Raw genomic sequence first — 14,246 nt, 5'->3', positions numbered from 1 at the left:
ATTTCATTCAACACTGAAGATCTTTTTTCCTTAACTCTGGAAGAGTTAATATGAAGGTTAACTCTCCTTTCCTTAGTTCTCTGCTGTGCAGAAAGGAGTGAGTCCTGGAAGAAAGAGTTTCTCCATTCTTTACCCATGTGAGTCTCTGATGTAAAGGTTGATTCCCTTCAGAACTTTCCCCCATTCAATCTATTCACAGATCTCCTCATCACATATATACTCTTATGTTTAGTAAGACATGACTTCGTGAACATGTTTTCCCACACATATTGTGTTCACCCAGTTTTGCTCTGGGATGAACTCTGAAGGGTCAAATTTGGCAGAAGTTTTCTTATCTTTGTTGTTTTCCAAAAGCTTCTCCTATGCATGAGTGTTCTGATGTAAGGGCTGATTCTTGGTGACTGAGTGTTCCAGGTATGCCGCTGATATTTCTTTTCTTTTTTTTTACAAAATTCCCCTGCATTTCTTTTTTCTTATATTGGAGAAAAGTTTGACTAGTAGCTGAAGACAGCTGACGTTCATGAAATTCACAAAGTCTCCTCTCCTTTATGAGTTCTCAGCTTTTATTTTGCTGTCCTGCAGAACTATTTCTGACATTCACTGCACTCGTCCAGTTTCCCTTTGATGAGTTCCCAGTCAAGACACCTCTCTACGTTTGGTATGTTCATGTGATTTCTCCCATGCCCGGGTTCTCTTACGTATAACGAATACTGTGTTATTATGGAACATTTTCTCAGATTCATCATGGCCAAAGGATTGCTTCATCTGGCTTTTTTTTTGGCACCAGCAATAATCTTCCTGTGGCTGAGGGCTTTCTGACTTTGAAGACATGCTCAGGGACCTGCTCCTGCCCACATTTTCTTGTATTTAGTATCAAAGAACAACTCTCACATCCATTTCTCAATTAGATCATTATGATGCTTCCTTTCTCAGCATCTTTTGCTAATAATTAATTTTAAAATAGATTTCAAAAGGTTACAAAGTAAATTAGTCATCTGAGAAATTCAGGGGCACTATCAGAAGAAGGCTTAGTTTGGAGGAATGAGATCAAATGTTTATGCTTAGTGCCTTGTTCTAGAAACACTGTGAAAGGACCTGCCTTATGTATAACCTTCCAGACTTTTCCATTTCAATCTTCATTAACTTTCTTAAAGCATCACTTCCAGGTTAAAGGAACAGCTTTATGACCAGGGCATTAACTTTCCAACTAGCTTTAATTCACGTTGACTTAATGGGGAGCCCAAGACCATAAACATTCAAGCAAACAGTTAAATAGCCATCCAGCAGTGAATCGTCACTGACCTCTGCTGCTAACGTGAATTTTTTTCTATTAGAACCCTTCAATCCTGAACCAATTTCAGACATGGACTCCATCTCTTCCCTATGAGTGACATGAGTTACATTTACATCATGTTTCTCTCGAAGAAGAGGATTCGTGCACAGGTTATGTTTCTTCAAACATTTTCTTTCTCCTTAATGTTTTGATTTTGGAGAAAAAGTGAAATGTTGGTCTTGGCCTCCTGGAAGCTAATCATTTTGGTAATCAACTTTCCAAGGTTCTTCTGGTATCTGTGACTTGGGAATTCTGCTCTCCACAGCTGATCTTACCTCAAGACAAGGTCAGGCCAGGTGTCTCGGCAGGGCTGCATGGTGCATGGGTGGGTTGACCTTGACTGAGCTGCTCTTAGGCCAGGGCAGTGTCCTGAAGATGCACATACTTTACTCTGGGTTTAGGACAGTACCTCAGTACCCAGGTCCTGCTTCTCAGGTGCTTGTCCGCAAAAACTGTTTAGGGTAGCCAGGAACAAGGAAATATATTAATGGAATAAAAAAGTAATCCATCCACTTATTTAAGGAAGCAACAGATCGCTGTTGAGAGTGTTTTCAGTATACAGTATTGCAACTTCTTTCAGAGAGTTTTATTACAATCCTTGTTCATAACTTCTATTAAGTATAGAGAAAGAAGGGGCAGGGATATAGCTCAGTTGGTAGAGTACTTGCCTAATATTTGCAAGGCCCTGGGTTCAATCCCCAGCACCACATACACACAAAAAAAGTTCAACTAGATGAGACCAAGAAAACAGTACATGCTGAGAAATTCTTAGGGTAGCCAGCAGTAGCCGAAGAAGTGCTACTCATTTTTTAATTACCTGTAGCCCAACAACCAAGTGAGTGTCAGCAAAAACTGTTTAGGGTAGCCAGGAACAAGGAATTATATTAATGGAATAAAAAAAAATCCATCCAAAAGGGGACAGATGTGTCCCCTGTTGAAAGTGAGGAAATGGGGTTCCAGAGAGGAATAATAAAAGCAAATAGAAGAATGATAAAAGAATATATGCATGGCAGACTCTTTGTTTACAAAATTCTTTCAACTGTCATAAAAACATGTGTTGTTATAGATATGGATTATAGCTGTCATTTCCTACCCATGTGCAGATCTGCGATGAGCATTGCAGTGGAGATTATATTTAATACACTCTATACTTTGATGATTATCCACATTTGATAAGTTTTTTTTAAATCCTGGAGCATAAAAAGGTTGAATAATTTGCCTAGAGTGGCATAGCCAGTTAGTAAAGAGCTGACCAGAGCCATTTGACCTCCAGCTTTACCTTCCTGACCTATTGATAGGCCCTTCCCCTGATTTTTAATAATGTCATGGGTCATATTCGTAACTGTGACAGAATTGAGGCCAGCGTTCATTCCCCTAAGGAACTTAATTAATTAGCTGGTGAGTTGAAGTCAGGATTGGGGACATTACACAAATGGACAGTCACCAGTTTCTATATAGTTGCTGGCAGCTGAGTTCAGATTTGGTTCTAAGCTACCTAGTATCCAGAACACGCAGGGAAACACAAGCAAGTACAGTAGTCAGAGTTCATACAATTAGCTCTTTTTTTCTGGAGAGATGTAGTCTTGCCTGGCCTGTGACAGTTCTTCATGACGTCTTATGGGGAGAGAATGATGAATCGATACCAATTTCCCAAATGGTTCAATAAGTGTAATAGTTTTGTAGGGCTTCCATGTAGATCTGTGTTTAAGACCAAAACCCATCAGAACAGTTCTGTGAAGGGCAAAGACCAGGTGCTACAAGTATGCAGATCTGGCTCTGTTATGGATAAATGGTAGGCATTTCATATGGATAAGAACAGCTAATATTTATGCATCTCTTTCTCTATGCTAAATGCTGCAAGAAAGAACTGAGTGAGCATTGTCCCCCTGAATTGTCACACAGCTGTCTGAGTTATTATTTCAGATCGATCTAAAATATGCCCTAGGAAAAACTAGGAAAAGTACCTCAGAATTTTGCTTTCACTAGATGATCAGATTGAGCAAAATTCTTTCCTGTTTCCTTGTATTATTGCTTTTTTAAAATAATCACATATTTTACTTTCATACTTAGGAAAGCAAAAGATTTCAAGGAACTTAATTTTAGCCTTCAACTTTGAATGATGGAAAAATCAAAGAGATTGATTCGTCATAATGGTAATTATGGACTGTTTAACTCAGTCATGCTACCCAATGTAAGTTCAATTGAAAAATAATTTGTGAATGAATAAGTTAATGGTCATCGTCTTGTATGCTTTTATTTATTACTGTCTTGTCTGACTTGTTAGTTGACGATTAAACATGTTATTTTCCTAAATTTAAAATTCCATTTGCTGATATTTTAGAGTCTTTTTTAAAACACCTGTAGTTGAATATGTTTTGGGTTTTTTGGCTTCTACTTTCAGAGGAAAGGCCAAGGTATAGCAAGGGTGAAGGTTTTCAGATTTCAGTTAGCATCTTAGTTCTTCTCTATAATCAGGAAACTCATACAAATTAAGGTTATTATATTCTGAAACTGTAATCATAGGGCCAATTTGTGGTTTCACCCAGAGAAATTCACACATAAATTTCTTTATTTAGTTCTTCATTTAGAGAATGGCTAGTGCATTTCATCGAAAAGAGAGGAATTAGGAAACACAGACACTGACTTATGGACCATTTAAAAACATGGCTTGATAGAGAAGGTGAAAAAGTATTTTCGGTTCTTTAATGGGCAGATTTATTTGAATACTGTAGGCAAGAAAACTGGTAAGACTTTGGAGGAGGGCGATGCTCCTTCCTAGAGAGATGTGGGCCTAGGGCTGGACACTGGGGATAGGCAGGATTTGGAAAAGTGGCAAAGCCAAGAAGAGAACTTGGTAAAAGAAAGAGAGACACCAGCCCCATTCCTCCTTCTGCTAGCTCCTGTGGCCTCTCTGCCCTGCAGGGGGAACTCAGCAGGGATTCAGATGCCTCACCCACTCCACTGCCATAAAAGCACTGGAGGTGGTAGAGACTGTCCTGAGTCATTATCACTCACAGTCCCCCACTGGCCATGGATCAGGCAGGTGAGTGCTCTGTCCTAAGGGCCCTTTCTGCACTTAGACCCTCTTTCTCTCTTAGACCCTCTTACCCAACCATGCTCTGGCGTCTGGTGTCTGGCGTCTCTTCCTTCCACATCTCTCTCGCCTCCTACAGCACCCACCCTTTGTCTCCTCTTAGAGTTGCATACCTAAATCTGTGGCTGTGATGCTATTTTGGGGGGGTGCCAGGGATTGAATTCAGGAGCACTTGACCACTGAGCCCCATCCCCAGCCCTATTTGGTATTTTATTTAGAGACAGGGTCTCACTGAGTTGCTTAGTGCCTCGCTGTTGCTGAATCTGGCTTTGAACTCACCATCCTCCTGCTTCATCCTCCTGAGTCGCTGGGATTACGGGTGTGCACCAGTGCATCTGGCTGTGATGCTGTTAATAAAGCATCTGCCCCTAAGTATAGCTCCCTCCTTGGAATATTGTTACCTCCTGCAACAGGGAGAAGAGCAGATAACTATAAATTATGTTCAGCCGAATCCGCTGACCTGATGGGACCGAGAATTGGGAAGGGGTTTAGGGCAAGTTTGCCAAGAAGGAAGGATGAGGTTTCAAATTGCAGAGCGAGGTATCAGGGCTTTGCACTATTAACACCTGGAAACCTTGAAGTATTATGAGCAGGAGATGTATATAATAAAAAGGGTAATGATTCCTGTCCATGTTTGATAGAAATAAGGTTTTATTGGTTCTGATATCTCTATTCAGCTGTCACCTGTTTTTACTCATTTTCCTCTCAATGATAGAGTAAAACTTGATTTTTTCCATTAAGGTAGATTCTTTCTCTTTATTCCCCTACTTTTCTGCAGGCAACTAGAAGAAAATATTAGTCTTCTGAATTTACTTATCCATCTTACTGTGACAACTCATCATTGTCGATGTCACTTTCACTCTCTGTCCTTACAGTCTCTCTGTGTAAACACATTACAGCCCTTTCCCCCCATCATAGCCTCCAAAAGACATGATCTGTATTTTATTTCTCAAATTAGAGAAGGCTAGCATTATACATTTTAAAAGGCCACTTTGTTCTTTTACCCCCCCCCCACTTTTTTTAGACATTTTCAGTCCTTGGGAAAATTAATATATGGCCCAGTGAACACAAATCCCCCTTTGCTGTTAAATATGGGACGAGGCTTACAGTCCACATAACCTGGCATTTTTGTTGTTTTCTCCTTCACTCTACTGGGTTTATTACAGTTTCTAATTTGAGCTCACCGTGCTGGCCAGACTCTAGACTACTTCATTTTCAAGAGGATTTCTTGTTGTGCACTGAAACTTAGAACTGTGAACCACAAAAAAATATATATATAATGGAATTTTCAAGGAAAAATAATATATAGTATGATTGGACTTTATGAATATATTTGCTCCTGTGGTGAAAGATGATTACCCTCCCAGGAAATGGCTTAAAACAAACAAACAAACAAAAAAAAAGTAGAAAAAAGTAACAGTTCCAGGTTCTCTATATGGCATATCTATATCACATATATTAAGTAGTATGGAAAGTAAAACTTTAAATTGCATCTATCTTTTCATTATAGAACATGAAAAGAGTCATTTTGCTAAGGATAATTTATAAAATAGAAGATGTTTTCTAGTTGTATGGGAAATGTGCAGGCTTGTAGAGTCAGGTCCTCTTAGGGTTTGGATCTTAGCCATTCCCCGAAGGCCCATGTGCTACAGACTTGGAGCCCAGCCTGTGGTGCTTTGGGCAAGTAGAGGAACCTTTAGGAGGTGTGGTCTTGTGGGAGGAAGTTGGGCCATTGTATATGTGCTTTTAAAGGGGACGTTGGGATTCCGTCTTGTCCGTCTGTTTTGCTTCCCTGCAAAACAGATGATGAGTTTCCTCTACCACATGCTGCCACCATCATGTATCCTGCTGCCACAGGCCAAAAGCCACAGGGCCATGTAACCAGGAACTGAAACTGTAAGCCAAAATACAACCTTTTTCTCTTTTGTTTATGTTAGGTATTTTTCACAGTGACAGAAAGCTGGCTGATACATTCTTAACAGTCTTTAAGCTGTGGTCCTCAGTCCTGGGTCCTGTTGGGATACTCCTGGGGAAACAGTTGAACAGAGAAGTGCAGTGAGCCCACCTCTCTTCAAATGGAATAGCCTTGCCTTCATGTCCTCTACACATCGGACTGTCCTGGTTTATAAAGAAGGACTTTCCTAAGAGGCATTAAACAAAACAAAACAAAACAAACAAACAACAACAACAAAACAACAGTCTGCAAACCACTGATAGAGTCCAAATACACAGGCAATTTCACAACACCTTCCATAGACATTAATAAATGCAGGTAAACACCTAGATCTATGTGTTTTTTGATGATGTTGTGATCCTAATGTGTAACTATTGTAAAATGTGTTTTAGTTAACTTATTAGAGGAATAGTGTACATAGAAGTTGCAAGATTGTATTTGAAATTAGAATTTCCTGAACATATTCTTTCACTCTGGGGGGGACACAGATAATGCATTTCTCATTGGGTATGAAATCTGATGTCAGTAGAATTATTGAAAGTCTTTGTGAAATGGTAATTTCAGGTTTGACTATTTTGACAGCAGGTGGAGCTAGTTGTAGCAATTCTATTTCTAGGCAATTTAAAAAGCAGCAAGATACATAAAACTTACATTAATGTGTTTGCATTACAAAGCTGTAGGAATAGTAAATTATTAAGTATTAGCTTTGGAAAGCAATCGTATTATTACAACAGCAGAGCCAAGCTGAATAAAAACTTCTCCATCTTTTTAGAAAAGGGGCTTGCATTTGGATGTGTTTTGCCTTGGAAGATGACATGAGGGCATGTGGAGAGGGGTGTGTTTACACAGTGTAATATGTAATCGATGCCTTTGACCCCTAGATATTGACTTGAAAAAAGAAGTTATATGGTTCTGTGAGAAAATAGCATGAAAGAACGATTATACACACAGTTATTTGTGTTTCTCTTTTTAAGTGGTAATAAACAGAATTTAAATCCACATACATTTTCTCCTAGTAAAAACCAAAGAACATTTGATTTTAATTCTATGAGATTGTGGAATAAAGACTTGAATGCCTTATAGCTCCAATACTGATGTGTCATTTGAACATGTAATTTAAAAGATAGCACCACTCATATGGTTCTGTTTTTCATGTGAATCACACATTGAACCATGGAATCGAGCTCCCCCCATCCTTTCTGTAAGTCAGATGCAATAATGAATAAAGGACAGATATTATGCATGCATTGCCTTTATCTCTGAATTTTGTTTGTTTGTTTCACTAGGTCACTATGTATTAAAATAGAAGTTTTTCCAGTTAGAATGGCAATCATCAAGAATGCAAATAGCAGTAAATGACGGCAAGGATGCAGGGAAAAGGAACTCTCACACACTGCTGGTGGGAATGTAAATGAGTACAGCCATTATGGAAATCGGTATGGAGGTTCCTTAAAAAGCTAAAAATAGAACAGCCATATGATTCAGCTATACCACTCTTTGGTACTCATCCAAAAGAATTAAAGTCAGCTTACTTGAGAGACACCTGCATACCCATGTTTATGGCAACACAATTCACAATAGCCAAGTTATGGGATCAGCCTAAATGCCCATCAACAGATGAGTGGATAAAGAAAATATGGTGTGTATACACAATGGAGTTTTACTCAGCCATAAAGAATGAAGTTATGTCCTTTGCAGGAAAACTCTAATGGATCTGGAGATTGTAATTTTGAGTAAAATAAGTCAGAAAAGTGTCATTTGTTTTCTGTCATGTGACAGCAAAAGGGGAGAAAAGTACACCAGGCAGGTTGAAGGGAGCACATTAGGGCAGAGGAAGATTAGGGGAGGGAGGAAGGAAAGGGGGGAATGTGTTAGTGAAATTTATCAAAGGATGTTTTTATGTACATATGAATATGCCACAATGAAACCTGCCATTCTGTATAATTAATATGCACCAATAAAGACAGGAGTTCTAAAATGATTGCCAATTTTGCTGGCTATGTGAATAAAAAGTGACCTACTTTGAGGCACTAGTTTACTGAGTTATAAGATGACTTAAAACAGGCATTTTAACTTTTTGCCCCAAACTAGAAATCATCTAGAAAACATCTTCATGGTCGCTCATACTCATTCATTCTTATTCGTCACATTACTTTTTTAGCAAATGTGTGATGAATGCCTATGTATGAAGTCTAGACACCATGCTAAACTTGGGGCTGAAATCGTGAGCAATGCATACTGTATTCCCAGGAAGCAGACCTGTCTCCAAAGAATTACCATAGATTCTAATTAATTTGACAATTGTGTGGGAACACTGGACTGTCGGTCACAGCAAAGGGACCCAGTCAAGAGGAACCAGAGAAGACTTCTAAGAGGAGGCAGCGCTTGAATTTCATGTAGAAGGAGATGTAAAAATTCACTAGGAGAAATAAAGGAGAAGGGACTTTCCAGATAGTGTGTTTACATGTGCAAAGTTACTGGGTGCTAAAAGCCTCTTTGGAGAGGTATAAAGGGTAAGATTGTGATGTATCTCATTGAACACGCCATCATCAGTGGATAAAGTTTCCATGAGTTTCAACAACTCTAGATGCTATTTAAATAATTAGTTTTTGGAGTTTATGAAACTAAAGTTATAGATATGAACTTAAGGGAACATGCATGACCTGACTTCAGTTTTAACCTCAGCTGGCATTCTGAGGTATGTTCTCTGGTCACAGGAGTGTAGATGGAATGGAGCAGCATCAATCTCTAAGCAACTACTGGGGGAAAAATGTTGCATATGCTGATTCAATGCAGTACTGTCAGCCCTCTGCATCCGCAGGTGCCAAGCTTCACTCATCCACAGATGGAAAAGATTTTTTTTAAATTGCGTCTATATCAAACGTGTGCAGACTTTTTTCCTGCCATTATTCCCTAAACAACACAGTAACAACTATTTATACAGAGTTTCCATTGTATTAGGTATTACAAGTAATCTAAAGATGACTTAAAGTATATGGGAGGATGTGCAGAGGATATATGCAAATACTGTGCCATTTTATATAAAGGACTTGAGCATTCTTGGATTGTGGTATCCTTGAGGGGTTCTGGAACCAGTCCCCGACAGATACCAAGGGATGATTATACGTAGGAATACCTGCCAGACGCTCCTCTAGGTGCTGGGACATGTGCCTTGTTGCCTAGAGGAAAGCCAGCTGCCGCCTCCATGTTTTCCTCCTCTTTGGCTCCAAAGCACTGAGCACTTCACACATCCTAACACAGTTCCTCATCTCACCCCAAAGCCTATCTTCCCTCATCTTTTTATCTCTTTAAATGACTTCTCAAACTACCTAGCAGTCAGTCCAGAAGCTGCGGGTTATTCTTGACATCTTCTTTCTCACCTGCCACATCCAATTCATTATCAAGTTGTGTCATTTCTATTCTAGAACATTGTGGACACCTTCTCCTTCTGCCCACCAGCACCCCAACAACCACATCTCTTGCCAGTAGTCTCCTAACTGGTCTCCCTTTTTATATTTTTGCTTCTTCCCCAATCCTTTTTCCCAAGACAATACCCTGAAAGATCTTTTGGAAATATAAATGAGATCATATCACTTCTTAATTTAAATCTTTGACTGACTTTCTACTGCAGCCTAAATAAAATCCAAATTATCTGCTGCTGCCCACAGGGCCTGTGGGAGTCCCTGCCCTGCCTCTCTCACCCACCTCGTCTTGCATTACTCTCTCTTGCTCACCATGGTCCAGGCAGGTGGCATCTTCTCATTTCCCCACCTGGCCAGCCCGCCACCTTTGCACATGTTGTTTCCACTGCTTGAATTGCTCTTCTCCTCCTCCTCTAGCTAGCTGGTATCATTTCATGATCTTAGCTTAAATGTTTCTTCCTCTTGAGAGTTTTCTCCTCGACCAGAGTCTGTGCTACAAGAGGATTCCAGGGACTCTCTTGACAACCTCCTGTTTCTCCCTGGTTGCTGCAATCTGTAATTATGTGTTTGCAGTTGAACCTGAATAATGGTGGTCTCCCCACTAAATAGTATTACCCTTGAAACTGGGGCCATGTATATTTTCTTCTCCCCTCTACTTCCAGAGCTTAATATAGTGCCTGGCACACAGTGGATCTTAAAAAGTTGTCAAAGAGGGATGGGGGCTGGGGTTGTGGCTCAGCAGTAGAATGCTCGCCTTGCACATGCTAGACCCTGGGTTCGATCCTCAGCACCACATACAAAAATAAACAAGTGAAATAAAGGTGTTGTGTCCAACTACAACTAAAAAATAAAATATTTTTAAAAAATAGGGCTGGGGTGTAGGTCAGTGGTAAAGTTTTTGCCTAGCATGTGTGAGGCACTGGGTTCGATTCTTAGCACTGCATATAAATAAATAAAGGTGCATTGACAACTAAAAAAAATTTTAAAGTTGTAAAACAATCGGAATAATTTAAAAACATAAAGCTTGATTGATTTTTTTAAGTTTATAAATCTTTACAAATAAGAAAAGCATAAGAAATTAAGAAAATTATTTCAACATGTTTTGAGCTATAGGAACTGTCTTAGGAATGACATATGGCACAATATTAGTTACCCCACCCAAAGAAAAAGGTTACTTGTGGTTATAGTATGATTTAGGGCTATTTTTAAAACAGAGTGATAACTTTTTTAATGGAAATCCTGCATTATAAAAATGAACTGCTCTTTTTATATATTTAGAACGCAGTTCACTAAAATGTTTAAATTCTTGGCTCTGCTTCTTAAACCTACTACAAAGATCACATTAGAATTCATTTTAATAGACATTGTAAGCACAGTATCCAATCTCATATCATCATGCTGGGCTCTTTTATTATGAGAGTCGCAGGAAGCTGAGCCCCAGGCTGCTGAACACATTGTGGGGTGTATCCACGGCTGGGGATGGTGCCAGCTCTATTGTTTATGTAATATTCTCTCCACCTTTATCTGTGGTGTGCAATCGGTATTGACTTTTGAGAAACTACTTCTCTGACCTGATCTCCCAGTTGGAAAAAAACCTGCTGAAATGACATCTGGCTAGGAAAAAAGGGATCAAAGAAGCATAAGGAAAGAAAAATTATGAGACATCGTTTAATGAGTAGTTGCTTGCCTGTCCTTTAGATCTTTTAGAGAAAAGAGTGTTAAACTTTTTCAAGGTCACCATTCCTTTGTCCCTTGCAATGGCACGGTGGACCCCAAGGGTATCTATCATTTTCACTATTGATTGCTAGGGCTGGATTTACTTAGCATGTAGCAAAATGTCTCTTTGACTTTGTTTAGGAGTAAATACCATTCTCCAAAATTAAGGGAAAGTTTGATTGTGATATTTATTACTGTTCACGTCTGTTTTATTTTTTCTAAAGAGGAAGACAGTCATCTTTGGCAAATTGTCTTCCCCAACTTTTAGGTGTATCGCTTGAGGAGTTTTTAAATATCATAAGGAAAAAGAAGGAAGTTCAACTATATCACAATGAGATAAGACACATCTTCACAGCTTTTGACATGCACTGTAAGTGTCTTCAGAGTGTTTGAAGTGTTTTGATAGAAAGTTTCTGCTAAGAAATTGTGAATGAGAATATATACTCAGTAAACCAAATGTACAGTATACTTGGAAGATTATTTTACTGTAGTCTTTAGCTATTACCTTAGGTATTGGTGTGAATTTTTTTTTCCACCGCAATCTTAAGTTCTTGGCACATTCTAAGGATGAAATAATGTTTGTGGTTATGTAATTGTGCTTGGATACTGTAATGTGTACTCACAGATTGTATATTGTGCAGTTGGCAGCAAAGGGTTGGCTGTATAGGGATATAGGTCACAGCCAGCTGGGGAGTATGGGAGACCCTGCAGCTGTCTCCTTCAGCTCCTGCTTTGACTCACACAATTGGAAGAGTTGTCTTCCCACAACTGGGCTTGGCTGAGAAGGGTGGCCACAGACCCCCCAGCCCCACAGATCTCACCCAGGAGGAGAGGACTTATGGATTAGAGTGTCTCCCCTGCTATTATGAGTTTCCCCTCCAAACTAAAATAAAATAAAATTTGAAGACTGAACAGTTTTGACAATTCACAATGACTCAAAGCCCAATTCCATTATTGTAGTCATGTCTGCATCTGGTCCTTTCCCCTGGACTTAGAGAATCAGCAAAATGGCAGGGCTGGAAGTGATGCGAGATCACTGGGACTGCGCTGAAGGGGAGAGTATTGCTAGATTTGCAAATTATTCCATTGAGACAACCTTAGATTATCTTTTTTTAAGAAAAAAAAATATTTTTTTGTCTGGGCACAGTATCTTTATTTTATTTATTTTTTATGTGGTGCTGAGGATCGAACCCATGGCCTCACACATGCTAGGCGAGCGCTCTACCACTGAGCCACAACCCCAGCTCAACAGATTATCTTATCTGTAAATTCAAATGTTAATGTACTGCTTTTCTCCCAATAACATATTAAAATAAAGTTTCACATAAATATTAAGTATGAAATAATAGTTCACAGGGTTTATAAAAGTAATTGAACATGATATATTTTGTTTTCAAATAGATCGTGGATTTTTAACTTTGGAAGATTTCCAAAGAGCCTTCAGGCTTGTGGCTCCCAAATTACCTGAAAGGACTGTTCTCGAGGTATTCAGGTAAAGCACCAAATCTTTACATCCATCTACCCTTTGATTTACCATTTGCTTCATGAGTTTTCAGTTTTTATGGAAAACTTTTACTTGTGCAGATTTTTCACTTTGGGACATTTCCATGTCATAGCACCATGTTGTGATGCAGGAAGGAAGCCTGTATTTAGGTATAGGTCCATCCATAGCCTGAGGATGGCCTTAAGGTGGGTGGAGTGCTGCTCACCTGGCAGATGCTTGAAAACATTGTTGGTAGTGGCAGGAAAGGAGCAGGAAGGAAGCAGAACTCCATATATTTATGTGTCAAGCAAAATACCAAAACTTTATTTCTGTTTACCAGGGACACTAGTGGTCTCCTATGGTCTGTATTTGTCAAATGCAGATTATGCGTGGTTCTTGACTTGTTGGAAGAAAAGCTGGAAGTGCCTAGTGATGGCCTCCTCATTGATTTGCTTTCTAATCTGCTGACAGAGATTGTAGTTTACACTAACCTGGTAAAGTCAATTTAAATATTCTATTATGTAGTTCTTAAAAACTAATTCTGACTAAATGGACGAGTGGCTCAAAAGCAGTTCCTGTTAGGAAACTGCAGATTGAAGGTTATGTTAATGAGGAAGCACCTGTGGATGTGAGGAGATGGCAGAACTGTCTGTGCTCCGACACCTAGCATGAGTGCTTCATCAGGCCATCACCAGGTGTATTAATAAGGGTTCAGCATACCAATGAGAGACAGAAAATCCTAAATACTAGAAGCTCAAAGAGATGTAAGTATATTTCTCTCACACATAAATATAGGCAACTCAAGCCTGAGTGATAACAACATAGATATGAAGGACCTAGGTCCCCCTTCTTGTTGCCCTAATAATGCCTGGCTTCTCCTTCTTGCTTCAAGATAGTTGCTTAAGTTACAACCATCAAATCTGAATTCTAGGTAGTTAGAAGGAAAGGAGGCAGGAGAGCTGCCCCTTCTTCTAAGGCTATATATTGTTCCTACTTACATCCCAGGACTTACAATGTAGATTCAAGGCTGTATCTGTAAGGGAGAAAGGAGGAGGGCCTTGGAAAATGTGAGGTTTGCTCTGGAAAGTTATAGGCCCGTTCACAGGTTCTGATACTGAGGAAGAGGGAGAGAGAATGGATACTGGGAGACATCTGGCAGATATTCCCATTTGGGATGAAAGCAATTTAATGGAATCTGTCCAGAAGCCAGCCCTACTCAGTAGAAATAATGAAGCAGGTTATTT

The 14,246-nt window shown here is 39.4% G+C and overlaps 1 protein-coding gene across 2 annotated transcripts in view; it reads left to right on the top strand.

Annotated features, from left to right (window-relative positions):
• The window catches only part of EFCAB11 (EF-hand calcium binding domain 11), a 180,766-nt gene that overhangs the window by 12,174 nt on the left and 154,346 nt on the right, over positions 1–14,246 (top strand). For both annotated transcript variants that reach the window (XM_081291942.1, XM_081291941.1), the window contains exons 4-5: positions 11,788–11,889; positions 12,921–13,011. In XM_081291942.1, the coding sequence (XP_081148068.1) occupies positions 11,788–11,889; positions 12,921–13,011 (193 nt within the window). The remainder of the gene's footprint in view (positions 1–11,787; positions 11,890–12,920; positions 13,012–14,246) is intronic.

The sequence above is a fragment of the Spermophilus citellus genome (genome assembly GCF_964194105.1).
Source record: "Spermophilus citellus genome assembly, chromosome: 4".
NCBI lineage: Eukaryota > Metazoa > Chordata > Mammalia > Rodentia > Sciuridae > Spermophilus > Spermophilus citellus.
The sequence above is the reverse complement of the archived record's forward strand: the minus strand, read 5'-3'. Positions and strand labels throughout refer to the sequence as shown.